Genomic DNA, 16,201 nt, shown 5'->3' with positions numbered 1-16,201 from the left:
ATGGCACTCGGAGTAAAGGTAAGTTCAAAATTCATTCCTAAAAAATAAACTCTAAAAACTCAATAAGTATATATTTTTTAAAATTTTACTCAATAAAATGTCGTTTAGAATTATGAAACGAATTATTTGATTGTAAATATATTAATGGTTATTCATCTCTACCTAAATTAATGTGAAAGCAATGTTTAATACGTTAGACTTTATTGTATCGTCTTCATAAGCCAGATCTTGAGAAGGATAAGTGAAGCTGGCTACTAGGGACAGTAGTTCTCTCGTTTTTTTATTCGATTTATAATTGTTTAAGAAGTGCAAGGGAGGGTGAAGGATCAATCAGTAGAAAACACAGCTTCATTTCGTTGTTTTAACGTAACAGCCTGATTCGAGGTCCTTCGACCTAATAATCCGAAGAAAAGAACCTTGGATTTATAAACCACGCTTACGTGCATTTAACTCAAAAAATGACCCCACTGTCGACAACTTAACCGAAATTGTATTACAATGCGTCGCGATGAAATTCCATAGTATGTTTTATTCAATTAAAAGATAAACATTAAAAATGTGATGTAGTAAATATGAATGAATAAGTAACTTGCCGTGAGTTCTAAAGCCCATATTTTAGAAAAAATATTGTTTGATTGCAGATATTCCTGATTGCATCAGCAGCAATATTAGGTTGTACTGAGGGAAGAAAGCAGGCTATAACCGAGGAGAATGAAAATATCCTGATTGGTAAGAATAATATTCTATAAAAATAATTTTCTAATAATATTATACATTATATAATCATCATTTTTGATGATATTATTATATACAATATATATATATATAGATGTATCTAGATATCCAGGTATATTATCCATGTCAAATGAACGCAAATACTGAGAAGGTTTTAACTCGGGTATCCTGACATAACAATATTTATACTACAACTATTTACATGGTGGATTTTCATGCCAAAATATTTAACTCAATTCATATTACAGCAATTTTCATTTGTAATGATGACGATTCATTTATTATGGAGGCGTAGATTTAATTTAGATCTAATAATGATAAGGATAACAAAAATTTACATGTAGTTAAATAATATTACAAATGAACTAATTCACGTACAAAAAATACAAAAGAACTTGTTTTATTTTAGATAAGAATTAAGATAGCAAATGAACTAACTTACGTAGATAAGATGCCAAATGAACTTGATTTATTTTAGATAATAAATGAAATGATGTACTTCAGACAAAATGAAAAAAAAAGAACTTATTTTACAACGTACTTTAGATAAGATAACAATATAACTTGATTTTAATAAGATAAGATGACCAAATAGCTTGATTTTTCTTAAGATAAGATAACAAATTAACATGATTTTTCTTAAGAAAAGATAACACATTAACTTGATGTTTCTTGAGATAAGATAACAAATTAACTTGATTTTTCTTAAGAAAAGACAACACATTAACTTGATGTTTCTTGAGATAAGATAACACATTAACTTGATTTTTCTTAAGAAAAGATAACACATTAACTTGATGTTTCTTGAGATAAGATATCCAATTAACTAAAAATACTTTAGATGAGATAACAAATGAATTAATTTACTATGTATCTATCAAAATCATTTAATATTAAAATGAGAATAATAATGTGATTTACTTTAGATACGGTTTTAATCGAACACGACGGACCTGTATCCAGATCAAAACGATCAATAGAAATGCCACAAACCATGTTCTTGAAGATGAAATCGGAAAACACTGATAAGAAATTACGGTTAAAAAGGGCACCTAAAGTAAACATACCCACTTATAGTTTTGATAATGGATCTGTGGTGAAAGTTGATATTCCAAAATACGAGGTAACTAATGAAGAGAACTGTTTCTATCTTATTTTATTTTATTTTTACAATAGGCAATACCACTTCTTCAGGGCAAAATGTCGTACATTTGTCGTCATTTTAAATGTGTGCGTTTTTGGGGACTTCAAATCAATCCAAGTCGGGAATCAAATCTGATAATTAAGGATCAGGATAATGAATAATTGAAATTCAGGTGACATTGAATTCATCGTATCCCGAATATGGGTTTTGACATGGTCAATGGTGTGGTTTGGACACAATATATCGGATGTATCTTTTGATACTAATTGTAATGGGTATCATTTTTCATTAACATGTTTTTGGAATTATTTTTTTTTTGAGAAAGTAATTTATTCCTTGCAATAATAAGTTTTGTCGCTAGCCATAGAAAACTAATATACCATCAATCACGCATTATAAATTGTCTCACTGATATTTTCATTCTACCTCTTTTTTGTAGAAAAATGCTATTTATATAGATCATGATACGGGAAGACCTATTATGGTCTCAGAAAAGGGTGGTTATTATGATGTGGTAAGATAATTTACACTTAATGATCTAAACTTCTAGCCTATGATTACCGACCTTATGGACTTGGCATCTCTCGTCCAATATTAGTAAAGTGAAATAGGCAATAACTCGAACGAAAGGTTGCAAATTTTTCATACACTTGATATCTGAATCCATTGCTAATATATATAAGCCCTGATATCTGAAATTGCCAAATACAACCCGTCAAGTATTCTTTATGAGTACCTGTGGAACCCCAGAACCGAAGTGTGATCAAATAAGATTAAAAATCTGTTTCAGCTTGGAGACGTGATAGTAAATAATCAGATTGCTCAGTTGAAGCCCCTTGGCAGAGGAAGACACAACTTATATTCATCTGGACCTAGAAAGTTTGGAAAAGACATGAAGAGTTCAAATGGAGGAGCGAATCTTATTCCAGAAAAGCCACTTCGTAAAATTGTTCGTGCACTGAGGAGGAAGGCTAGTAGAAATCGAAATAAAAGACAAGCAACACGATATATTGTGGAGATGTTATTTGTAGTAGATCAACCAATTCTAAACAGGTTTGTTACTTTCCAATGTTTTTATCACGAGTGAATCTGTTTCTATTATTGTCCGAACTACAGATCAAAGTACTGAACCGACATTGATCATATTAGACACATATAATGCGATAAATATTATTGACGTTTAACCATCTGATAGTTAAGGATCAGCAAGTTAAGAACTATATTATTAAATGTTACTTCTTGTATCCTTTATGTCATATTAATGTTTATGTTCATGTTCAATGTTCATAATATCAAATGACGTGAGACAAGAGTAAACTTTCTATCTCTTCCTAAATGAAGTACCTGTCCGAGACTACCTTGAAGATAATCTTTTCATTTGCTTTCTACATGAAGTGCCTGTTCGAGGCTGCCTTGAAGATAATCTTTCTGTTTCTTTCTACATGAAGTGCCTGTTCGAGACTACCATGAAGACCATCTTTCTATTTCTTTCTTAATGAAGTGCCTGTTTGTGACTACCTTGAAGATCATCTTTCTATTTCTTTCTAAATGAAGTGCCTGTTCGAGACTACTTTGAATATCATCTTTCTATTTCTTTCTACATTAAGCACCTGTTCGAGATTATCTTGAAGATCATCTTTCTATTTCTTTCTACATGAAGCACCTGTTCGAGACTACCTAAGACCATCTTTCTATTTCTTTCTACATGAAGAACCTGTTCGAGAATACCTTGAAGACAATCTTTCTATTTCTTTCTACATTAAGCACCTGTTCGAGACTATCTTGAAGATCATCTTTCTATTTCTTTCTACATGAAGAACCTGTTCGAGACTACCTTCAAGATCATCTTTCTATTTCTTTCTACATGAAGCACCTGTTCGAGACTACCTTGAAGATAATCTTTCTGTTTCTTTCTACATGAAGTGCCTGTTCGAGACTACCTGAAGACCATCTTTCTATTTATTTCTTAATGAAGTGCCTGTTCGAGAATACCTTGAAGATAATCTTTCTATTTCTTTCTACATTAAGCACCTGTTCGAGACTATCTTGAAGATCATCTTTCTATTTCTTTCTACCTGAAGCACCTGTTCGAGACTATCTTGAAGATCATCTTTCTATTTCTTTCTACATGAAGCACCTGTTCAAGACTACCTTGAAGATCATCTTTCTATTTCTTTCTACATGAAGCACCTGTTCGAGACTATCTTGAAGATAATCTTTCTATTTCTTTCTACATTAAGCACCTGTTCGAGACTATCTTTAAGATCATCTTTCTATTTCTTTCTACATGAAGCACCTGTTCGAGACTATCTTGAAGATCATCTTTCTATTTCTTTCTAAATGAAGTGCCTTTTCGAGACTGCCAATAAGACCATCTTTCTATGTCTAAATGAAATGCCTGTTAGAGATCACCATATAGATGCTCTTTCTATTTCTACATGATGTTCCTATTCGAGACTACCATGACTTAAGTGTCTATTCCAGATTACCATGAAGATCCTCTTTCTATTTCTAAATTAATTGCCTGTACATTTGTGAGAATCAGATTTACCTGTTGTTTTTGAAGGTCATAAAATTAAATAAGCAAATATCAGATTGACAATTCAGATGACTATTTTCTTTTATCTTTAGGTTTGCATCAAGAAACGGAGGTGATCGAACTTTAGGCGATGCTGAAATGATAGCTTACTATGAATTGGTTCTACGTTCGGTAAGTATTGTACAACAGGTAAATAATTGCATAGGGCCAGAGTTCAAAATTTTGACTTGATCTAATAGAATGCCGGACAAGAAACAGAAGTATATCAAATCTTTGCTCAGGCATATTGTTTTGCTTTGCAAACTTGACAAAAGATTTTGTGAAATTGTCTTGAAAACTCATTGATTCGTTATTTTAAACAAACATCTATTCATAAAAAAAAGTTAAAAATAAAAATTATAATGGAAAAACCACTGCAGTTATCTAGGAAATTTGAAATCACCGTAGCTACTATGATAGTTCATAGATAATTGTGTAAATGTATTATCCTTTTCAATTTTCTTTTAAAAAAAAATGTATAATGTAAGATAATTCAGAGATGTTTAATTCTACATTTCAGATGTCGGCACGATATGACTCTATTTCCTCATTTTATCCTAGTGTGTCTTTTGCTCTTGAAGGTAGTGGTATCATCTTCCCTGCAGTAAGTCTGCACTATTTTTCGTTATGGACAAGCATTCTTTATTTTTTTCATATATGGCTATATACTTCTAGGGAATGTATTCCGGATGACTATGTGAGAACCACATTGAAACGTTGAATATAACATATATTCTGAAAATATTTATCCATAAAATTGTCTAATTTAGATCTAACTTGAAATATGCTTTTGAACGATTGATTATTTCAATATTAGTTTGCTTGATATTGAACTAGAAAATGAACGCTTGCTTGCGTTTATAAGTTGATTAGTTAACATTTTTTCCATTCTTAAAATAGAAAGTGAAATGAAACAAAAATGTAACATTGGAAACAAATCATTGATGCATGATTTCCCACTAATTAATAAACAAACCGAATACATAACGAAACTACAAAGGTTTGAATAATGATTTGTATAATATTAATATACAATTTTACAACCTTTCATATACTTCTGTCTCGTCTACATGCATTATTATTACACTCTGTTTTTGATGTGAGAAAAGGGAAAATAAAGATAATTAATAAATATTTAATTATTTTGTTCAGACACCTACTAGTTTTCCATTCTATAATAATAATGAAGCCAATGGTTTGGTACAAGCCGATGAAGGGTTAGATGATTTTACAGATTGGGTAAATGATAACAGAAGAATTTTACCAGGACATGACCATGCTTTGTGGTTTAGTGGGTCGGTGGTTTGCTATTATCTTTCAAACAGTATTCGTTCAATTGTGATAAATATAGATTTCAGGTCGATTTCGTTGCGATTAACTTTCAATCTTGTGAACGTGAAACAGTTTTCAGTTTTCGTTCTATTTGATAATACATGAAACGCATAATTAATGAGATCCAACATGAGTTCTACATTAGTTATTAAATTAATGGTTTTTGAGTTGGCTATTAAATAATCTCACTAGTAAGAATAGGTTTGTCAAAGCGATGAAGTTTTCAGATTTATCTTATTATGTATATGTAAATATAAAATTTGGCGTGATGCACGTTGATAAAATGATGAATGAAATAACTTTCGATGAGCGTAGAGTAATTGACTATGATTTATCCTATTTTATGCTTTTTGTTAATTGATTTCATCATTATCTTATTTTAGTGATGAATTGGCAACTGGAATTTCCACTTCTGTACTTGGTAAGATTGGTTTTGAAATTCAACCACTTTTTGTAGATTTATACCTACATGTCGTTATATGGCACGCTTTGAGATTTCTTCATCGTACATTTTTGCTCTTGTGATAGATCGACAGAAGGAATTTGCTAGACATGTCAAATATACAGACCGTAACATTCCTGGAGCCAAAGGCGCCAGCCGCCCCCTCAGAGCCCCGAAAGCACGTTTTTTTTGGGCAAAAATCTCTTAAGTAGGTTAGAAATTGGGGCAATCTTAGATATTTCGCCCCCCTCGAACGTAAACCTGGCTCCGCCTACTGGGGTGAACCCCATTTCACTTATGATCAATATCAGATAATTCCCGAGTATTTAATTCTATCACTTATTTTTTCTTCTGTTCTTACTTTTTTCAGGCATAGCATGGATTGGTGGTGCCTGTAATAATCTAGGAACAGGCATGGTGGAAGATGCATTTTCTGGTGTAACCAGTTCAATAGCGGCTCACGAATTAGGCCACGGGTAATTTTAATATATATATTTTATTTTTCGTGAATGCTGCGAATGAAATAATATCCATAGGAATAGGATGTAAGATAGTGGTTAACATGAAAGAAAACGGAAAGTATTCATAAATATCATGTTATGTACATAATTATATCAAATATTTCAATACTATTGGCACTTCATTGTCCCGTCAAAAATTGTCTGTCAATTACTCGCTCAGTTGTCTTGTCTGAGAAAATAAGCATAGGAACAAAGAAGAAACTTCGAATAGAATGGGACTGTTTTTTTTTTAAATCTCGTCAAGTTGCACTAAACACACCTTTTCAGTCATACGTGAAAACATTGTTACAAAATCGGATTAATCAAATAAGTGTACATTTTAGGTCTAAAAAAGACACAAAATCGGTGTTGTATTCCTACACTCAAAATAATACCTGTCGTTTCACAATCTGCTGGTAGTTGTGCACGCAATATTTCAAGATACTGTTACACATATTTTTCTCTGACCTGTCGATGAACATTAAACCCGGATGTCTTTATGAATAAAAATGTTTTGAAGCCCTTTCTGTGTATATTTCAGTTTAACAGCCTATCATGATGGTTCTTTTCGAGAATGTTCAGACGATGATTATAATGTCATGGCAGCAAGATCCTTTATACCTCTTGGGGCCAAAAAAACAAATCCATGGTTTTTCTCATTTTGTTCTGCTAATTACATAACGTATTACACTGAACGGCGGTAAGTCTGCAATTATCACAAATTAGTCGATTAAAACCTTTATCAAATTATTTATCTCTTCAGCCGGTCAGGTAACTGCAATAGATGAAAATCTAAATTGAGTCAAAATTACGCTATAGTGATATAAGTTACAAATATAGAGATCAAACTGATTCGATGTTGAAAACCACATAATTCTTTTTTTTTTATGATTTTATTTTGCACCAAATCCTAACGAATGGAAGGCTCTTGATTTGTATTTTGTAATAACTTTCTCTGCTTATTTCAGACATGGCTGTTTATTAGTTAATAACAATAATATAACCGAACCTTTGACATCAAATTTAGCAGGACAAGATATTGATGCAGATGAACAATGTCGTTTAGCCCTCTCTACACCACAAAGCTACTTCTGCAGAGTATGTATGATACTACCAGATTTCTCAATCCATGGTTGTCAAATAGAGTGGTTTGTTTCAACATTTAATTTTCAACCATGAACAAGTTCCCCAAATTAGCAAAATAAGCTTCCCTTCCTTCTTACACGAATATAAGCGGCTTAAGGTGCGGACACACGAACGGTCTTGGTCGACGATTTTTGTCCCCTGTGTTTGTGCGACAAGATTATCGCGTTTCCGACCGGATTTATGATCAAACAATAGTTTATCGTCTGCAAGACAGAGAGTCATCATCCAATCAGATTCATTTTCCATTCTACAGCAGCTCCGAAGTTGATTATCGACATGGTGGAAAACGACCGACTGGAGATTTTGTCTCCTCGTGTACCCATACCAGTTTATATGAAATATTTGATCTGTTTTGTAATTTTTTTCGAGGTCAAATTATTCTTTAATCTGCAAGACCATCGAAATTATAATTTAGAGTTCCGTGTATATATAGAATCTATTAAGACCACATTCCTATGATCTGCCAATGTTTTTCTATGTTTTAGAATAGACAAAAAAGTCTTGGATTTGCTGAGATGTGTAACAGAATGTATTGTTTTTTCCCAAATCAAAATCAATGTGGATATATCGGATCGTTTGATTATACTACATGTGGCGATGGACAGGTATGATCTCTTGAAAATCTGCTTTTTCAGTGGCGTTTATATGATTCATTGGAGGGTCTTAGTAGGGTCACAAAATTGTCAAGGTACAAACAACACCAAGCATCTAAGAACTCAATGAGAAGAAATCTAGAACTTTGGGGAGGGACGGCATAGCCTTTTTAACAATTTTTATTAAATGTTAGAACATAAGATTTTTTTCAACAAAAATGTGCATGAGGAAAGGCATAGAAAAATAAAATTGACCGAAAAATAATGTGAGCGTATTTACTTTACAACGGACTACTCTTTTATAAAGAGAAATAGTCTCAATATTTGCTTTATCAGCTGATAGAACCGAATTTCATCTCTTCAAATCAAAACCAGACATTGGACTCTTCTACATTTGAACAGAAATGTACCAATTTACACTGTCGTTACTTTCACATTTATGAACATCTTTTATGTGGAGTTACATAGTAGCCTACGTATTTAGAAATAATGCCGCCAATAGTAAAACTCCCCTACTTGCAGAACAAGAAGTCGGATTTTGATTCTGAAAAGTAATACGAATAACTGAAAGTTACGATTTTACTAATAGCGTATTAATGAATTAGAGCTATGCGAACAGCCATGGTTTTTGCGATCAGTAAGGTATGAAAAAGAAATTATTTGTCGTCCATTTGGAATTTTCCCACAGAGAGTTTGTATTTTGGATGAAGATAAGTTCTCACAAATACTGATTATTGATCAATAAAATCGTATTTATTATTTTAATATTTTAGTGGTGTGAAAAGGGTGATTGTGTGAGTTCAGGCTCAGCTCAATCCACTGCAAGTAAGTACATTATCTTTCGTGGGTTTCTTGATTTTCCGTACTTTTCTTAAAAACATCAGAAATACTACTCCATCCTCTCTTCCAGCACTGACTTTAAGAAAACCACTATTCTTCGCATGATGTTAATCATGATTAACTTGGACTAATTGATTTTGTGAAATTTGAATAAGAATGTTGAATTTATTCAAATTATTTATGAACTCAGGACCAAAATGGATAGTCGATTTTGAAAAATCTGTAATTTTGGCACGATTGCTCGAACATAATTCTATGTTTCATAGTATCTATCTACATGTCACATTCTGAGCTCGTAAAACATCTAAACTTGAAATTATCCAAACTTTAATTAAATTCATTAATTTATAACAAATTAATGTCGATAAAACAATTCACCAGTAACAATAAAAAAGAAGACTTTCAAAATAAAATGTTGTTTATTTCAGGTGATTGCCCTCAAGGTGACAGCCCGGTTGCATCATGTTCTTTTGCTTCATGTGGATCTTACAGTGCATCACAGCTAACTGATTGTTGTGCAACCTGTTCATCGGAACCAACAACTATAGAAAATGTATCACCAACTACTGAAACACCTACTGAACCACCAACAGAGCCACCGACTGAACCGCCCACAGAGCCACCTACGGCACCACCGACTGAACCGCCCACAGAGCCACCTACGGAATCACCGACTGGACCGCCCACAGAGCCACCTACGGAACCACCGACTGAACCTCCCACAGAGCCACCTACTCAACCACCCACAGAGCCACCTACTCAACCACCCACAGAACCGCCCACAGAGCCACCTACTCAACCACCGACTGAACCGCCCACAGAGCCACCTACTCAACCGCCTACTGAATCACCCACTGAATCACCCACAGAGCCACCAACCGAACAAATTACTTCACCAACTACCCCAACAACAGATCCACCTACTCGACCTCCTTGTGGTGGGCTGTGTAGATGGTGTCGTCGAAGTATAATCAGACTAAACTTCTTTCCATTTTGTTTTCAATTTAACAATTAACATTGGCATTCCATTTTTTGATATAAAAAAAACACAATTGCAACATTGAATTATTAATTATAATATACATTTAGTTGTATAATTTCTTTTCCATGAGTTCTATAATATTCTGAATAAAACTATTACCATTCTGTCCATTTGCTGTCCCATGATATGTAGTCACACTGGGCATATCTATAACCTGGGTTCATTCAGCCAAGTCAAAAAGTAATTGTAGGACTATAGACCTTTAAATTCAAATTAAACTTTCAAATGGTACTCATAGAATAAAATTACAAACATGGGAGCATTATCACATTCTAGAATTAGTCAGTAAAAATTTTGGATTATTTTTTAAGCTTATGTAAAGTCTGAAGAGAAGTATTTTTATGTCAAATAAAAAGTAACAAAGTTTTATATTCCATGCCCTTTATCATATTTTTTAAGGCTACAAGAATAGACTTATCCATTAATGCAACCTCTTTTTTTATTCCTGAAAATTTAGGATGAGAGTCTTAATCAGTGGCTCAACTAACATGGGGACTGGTTGGACAAGTCTAAGGGCTCTGCAATAAAATACAAAATTAAGAAAAGATAGTTTGCCAGGCAAGGTAAAATACACCCACTGGCAGCTTTTTTCTAAATAAAAATATTTGGCAGTACAGTAACAATTACCAGTATGAAATATTTTACCTTCAGTCATACACTTCTTTTGAACTTTTTTGAGGCGATACTGAGTAATATTAAGAAGTTTCATCAAAGTCTGTTGAGAATTGGACCTTCTAGAGTGTTTACAGATTAGAACTGGAAGTGTTGTTAAAAACAATTTTCGATAATCCTTAAGTGATTACAAACAAGTTTCCTCAAAATCCATCAAGAATTGTGCCTTCTAGAGTGATTAGGTGCTAAAAATTGAACACATTTTCAAGAAAAAGGGAAATAACTAATACTAATTATTTTTCGATTTTTCTGATTTTCAATAGGGTTTAACCTTGGGTGATAAAGATTCACACCAAGTTTCATCAATCAGAATTGCGCCTTCTAGAGAGCATACGAGCGTTTCAAGAACAAGGGCAATTACTCATCGAAAGATTTTTCGATTTTCTGATTTTCAATAGGGTTCACCTTTGGGTGATTATAAGCAACCATACATAGTTTCATCGAAATCAGTCAAGAATTGTGCCTTCTACAGTTTTTACAAGCAATTACAAACGGACATGTGGGCATACCATATTACAATTATAATCAAACTTAACAACCAGCTATATATAACTGAGTGAAACAGCATTACCTACAGACTGAAAATCTTTAAGTCTTCGATTAACAGGCATTAAATTGACTCTCAAAATACAGGAGAGCATATGTTTAATTAAAGTTTTACCGGTGGAGGGGCCCCAAACCACTCATCTAGTTGCTCTTAGTCTTAGACTAAGGTTACAATATGTTTAATATCAAGATCAAGAGAAGCTGACAAAGTTCTTTATCTATTTCAGTATACAGTAGTTCAATATTTACAAATTACTTCATTTCAGCACAATTATAACTGTATTATAACATCTGCTGCATACAGACTTGATGTTTGAATACTGCTGACAGGATTTGATATATCTTCATCACATATGGTCACAAGGTAGCAGTCATTACAAAGTTTATATTCACATACACTTCCTCACTTGAAATTAGCTGTTCATTGGCTGCTACCAATGTTTCACCAATATGTTGTTTGGATTTCAGGTTTTGTTGTGTGGTTTGCATCATTAGTACTTGGTTTATCTATACAAATAGCTTTACTCTAAACTGCTTCTATTCTGATACATCACAACAGAAGTTGGATTAACAGAATCTGTACTATGATTGCACTAGTATTTCCATCTCATATAAAGTCATTAAATCTGAGATAATGTTTTGTACGGTAGGAAGAGTTAAATCATCACTTAACACCTGTAATATACAAACAATATGGTCAGTTATAGATATAGCAAGAGAGAAATTGCATAAGTGACTGAAATAGTAGTCAAACGACCATGGTTCACCATTTTTGGAGGTTGATTTGGGTCTTGAATACAAGTAAATAGTATTCTGAATGAAATGCCAGAACTGTACAGTAATCGCATATATTCTTCAATACCTGTAAACACTATTTTTGATAATAGCTTAGCTAAACAATTCCTGTTTCTGTGAACATGGTACAATTGACCTGCGAAAATGGTAAACCATGGCATTTCATATATCATGGCAGATTGTCTTTCGGTTAACACATGCTGCATGTCAGATTGACCCCCATAACCATGGGCTGCATCTCCAAATTGTCAAAAAGAAGATTCACGACTTTGACCCCTCAACTTTCCAAGCCAAGAAAAGTGCCACTCATTCTACAAAATAAAAGTATAAGTCAAATGCAAAAAATATACTTTCCTGCCACCATTTCATGTCTGCCTCATTATGATAAGGAACCTCCATACCGTGTGACAGTAACGCAAAATATATGACACCTATTGCTATGTGCTCTGCTTTATAATTCAGGCACATATCACCATGGTAACAGTCACGTAAAAAAGCCCAACTTGTTTTGGAGATAGGAATCGTGTCCCAGTCATGGGGATCAAACCAGTCTTTAAGAAATTTCAAATAGTGGAGCACAAACTGAAAGAGAAAAGAGCACAATGGAACAAAATATGTATTATATAAAGTTACTTTTTCCTTGACTTATGATGAATATTTGAAGATTTTGGTTCACATTATTTCTTTAGATGCTACAAGTATAGATTACTGTATTTCCATACACATTACACATGGATTTTTACCTTTATTAAGAAACCTTAAACTTCTACCATTCTTTCCTTCTTAAAGAATAGTCTACAAACCTTGTGAGGTTGAGAGAATACAACTTTAAATCTTAAAGATCTCAATATCAGCAACTCAGAGCTTGCCACTGATTCTCGTAAAGACCAAAATGTTTCTCCAATGTCTAGTGGAGGCTTGTTTTTATGTAAAGTTCTGAAAATAATAAAAACTAAATTATAATTGAATACAAATGACAAAAGGTAATTTCTTCTTAATACTAACATTATATAATTTTAAAAACAATGCACGCAAAACCTGCACTAACCAGTATGATACATAAATACCTTTCAACTAAAGTTTCCATGCATAAGTTTGTCACTACATAGTATGGCATGTCAAATGAACATATCCAGCTGGCATGTTTTCATTTTTACCTGTGACAAATATTGACAACATCCCTCAGTTTAACAACTTCTTCTTCAATTTTACCAGCCATATATAATGCTGTAGTACCAACTAACTATAATAAGGATGTATTAATGATAAGAAAAATAAAGATGAAATATTATAGATCTCTCAGGATGATAATTGCACCAAATATTCTTACACTCTTGTACATGACATAAAGTTGCAATTACAATTGACCTTGAATATTATTTGTGATGTCATAACCACATACATAGGAAGGAATATAACAAAAAAAAAAGCCATATCTTTCCTGATTCATATGCAAAAGGTAATGATTATTTAGATTCTGCACAACAACTTACTAGAAATTTAATTCTATACTTACATAAGGGTCAAAGTCAGTGATTTTATTTTCTCTAAAGAATTTATGATAAATTACTGCAGCTGTTGCTATTGGTAGGCTTGTCAAACGTAATTTTAAACCTTGTATGAATGAAAAGGAATAAAAATTAATTCTATCTAAAATTTCTTTTTTCTTCAGAAGTAAGAACATGAAACGCAATTAGAATGTATTTCTGTCAACATGAATACACACATTGAAGAACCACTGGCACATTGAACAGGCTGTACTGAGTACTGTTGGTCTATACATAGTATGGTATATATTATGTATCTAAATAAAAAAAAAATGGCTAATACAGAACAAAACCAATGTGGTCTGTAGTAAAATTGCAGGTTCAATTTAATGGGGGAAGGGAGATAACTCTATCACTATATTCTTTCGAACTCAGTTTCCTGCTAAACTCGATAAAATCAGTTACATTTTCGTACTAACCTGCCTCTTGTATGAACCTAATGACCCTGAAATGTACTTTAACAGCATTTGTATCCATTTTGAATGTCAAAGACAAATAGAAGTTCTAATTTCTGTCTTGTAGCTCTTTTACTGGTATCACCACAGTCAAGAGAAGATAACTCCGAAATGTTTACATTGGCCTCGATCAACAAGACTCTCAATTAGTTTTACACCAAGTAAACTGATCTTGTTTTTTTTTCCAAAATGTATTAAAATTAAGCTAGGCAGTTATCGTCTCGAATTCATCACATTCAGATCTGTGTTTAACAATATTATCTTTCAATTGATCCATCTTTTAGTACCTGACGACCAGTTGATTGGTTATTTTTCTATTTGAAATGAAATGTGGGGGGGGGGAGTCATCATTATTTAGAATATTGTTTCCTACAGTTCCCATGCATAGGCCTATATGCCATGATGTGATCCAATGTTAGTTGAAAATGCTGATTAATCAGCAATAAATATTTAACCATTACTACAGCAGGCTTACTTTATTGCCACTTGAAGTTGAATCATGTCAACTTTAAACGATCTATAGAAGAAAAAGAAAGATCATCTCATCAACGATAGGCTATGATTGATTTTCATTTTATTCTTTCTTAAATTTTTCAGCAGCATTTGGTAGATGTCAAGAGAGATTCCAAACGGATAAAATGGCATCAGGTCAAGTTCCTGATTCATGTTCACCAACAGTAAATACAATTTATACCATTCAATTGCATTGATCATGTTTTATTTACTAGTATTTTCATGATTTGTTATTATCTCTTAATTGATTGATTTATCTTAGAGCTGTTTAAGTACATGTACTGGTGAAATATTGCCTCTTAGCTTATTATGAATTTTTTCACTTCAATTTTTCATTGATTGTTCAACTATCATAATCCTTACAACATTAATAAAATTTTATCAAGTATGAATGATGAATATATAAAAACCAAACAAATTACAGCTCATTAAATTATTTAATTGATTATGATTTGGTAATCAACAGGAGGATGTTGATGAGAGACAAAATGAAGAAGATATTGTAGCACTAGATAGTGATGAGGAATTGGAAGCTCTCATGGGAATGGTTAAAATTGTAATTGTTCTATTATTTTACTCAAAAAATCAAATTAACCAAAGATATATTTTTACTTTCTGAAAAAATACATTTTAATGCCAAAGATTCTAGAAATGCCCTGTATTATTTATCAGCTTGTGCAATGCCTTTTAGAGGAATTGCGAAGAGGGTTTTATAAAATTGTTATGCATTTAAGGCAAATGTATAGTATGTGGCCATGTACAATTATGAGCAACTTTTTGTGACATAAAACATTACGTTTAAGTGGAATTGCAAGAATTGCAGACGCCTGGATTAGAATCAGTGTCTCAGGGACACAAAATCCCTTTCATTCCTGAAACAGTGTATTTTGACTGTGTGTGATCTGTTGTGTAACTGCTAAATACTGTATATTAAAAATTATTTTTTAAGGAAGATGAACCTATGAAGATAAATAGAGTAACAGGGCAAGTTATAGAGATATTTGATTTGTGTATAGATTAAATTAAAACCACTGACAATTACAATTCATTTACCTATTCAGCAAATAAACAGTCATATGGTTTCTGCTTCTTAAATGAGATCTGCCAGTCAAATTTAGCATGAGTTTAAAAATTCTCAGTTCAAATTTATACATTTGCCTTATCCCTTCTTCTCATTGGCTCATAAATCTTTTAATCACATTAGTATTTGCTCCTGTACTGGTAGGCATTATAATATTTTCTTGCTTCTTGCAAAAATTTCAGTTTATAGGATGATTATATAGGCGTAAATGCTTTTTTCTCCATTCAGTTTTAAATTCGG

General features: G+C 32.6%; 2 protein-coding genes across 2 annotated transcripts; one reads left to right on the top strand and one right to left on the bottom strand.

Annotated features, from left to right (window-relative positions):
* Nucleotides 1-10,814, top strand: LOTGIDRAFT_171367 (hypothetical protein; the record flags this gene model as incomplete). The annotated part of the gene is made up of 16 exons (XM_009047553.1): nt 1-18; nt 642-729; nt 1,662-1,858; nt 2,319-2,393; nt 2,670-2,932; nt 4,511-4,589; nt 4,978-5,061; nt 5,610-5,752; nt 6,173-6,210; nt 6,602-6,707; nt 7,273-7,431; nt 7,700-7,829; nt 8,363-8,482; nt 9,244-9,295; nt 9,739-9,863; nt 10,752-10,814. The coding sequence occupies 16 exons, from the start codon at nt 1-3 to the stop codon at nt 10,812-10,814; spliced, it is 1,740 nt and encodes a 579-aa protein (XP_009045801.1).
* Nucleotides 10,815-12,152: 1,338 nt separating this feature from the next.
* On the bottom strand, nt 12,153-14,467 carry LOTGIDRAFT_237668 (hypothetical protein; the record flags this gene model as incomplete). Its single annotated transcript, XM_009047552.1, has 7 exons — nt 14,332-14,467; nt 13,882-13,979; nt 13,523-13,608; nt 13,169-13,301; nt 12,716-12,947; nt 12,338-12,360; nt 12,153-12,245 (listed from the first exon to the last, which is right to left on the bottom strand). Exons 1-7 carry the CDS (start codon nt 14,387-14,389, stop codon nt 12,153-12,155), a joined length of 723 nt encoding a protein of 240 aa, XP_009045800.1. The 5' UTR covers nt 14,390-14,467.
* Nucleotides 14,468-16,201: the final 1,734 nt, after the last annotated feature.

Source organism: Lottia gigantea (genome assembly GCF_000327385.1).
Source record: "Lottia gigantea unplaced genomic scaffold LOTGIsca_113, whole genome shotgun sequence".
NCBI lineage: Eukaryota > Metazoa > Mollusca > Gastropoda > Lottiidae > Lottia > Lottia gigantea.
The sequence above is the reverse complement of the archived record's forward strand: the minus strand, read 5'-3'. Positions and strand labels throughout refer to the sequence as shown.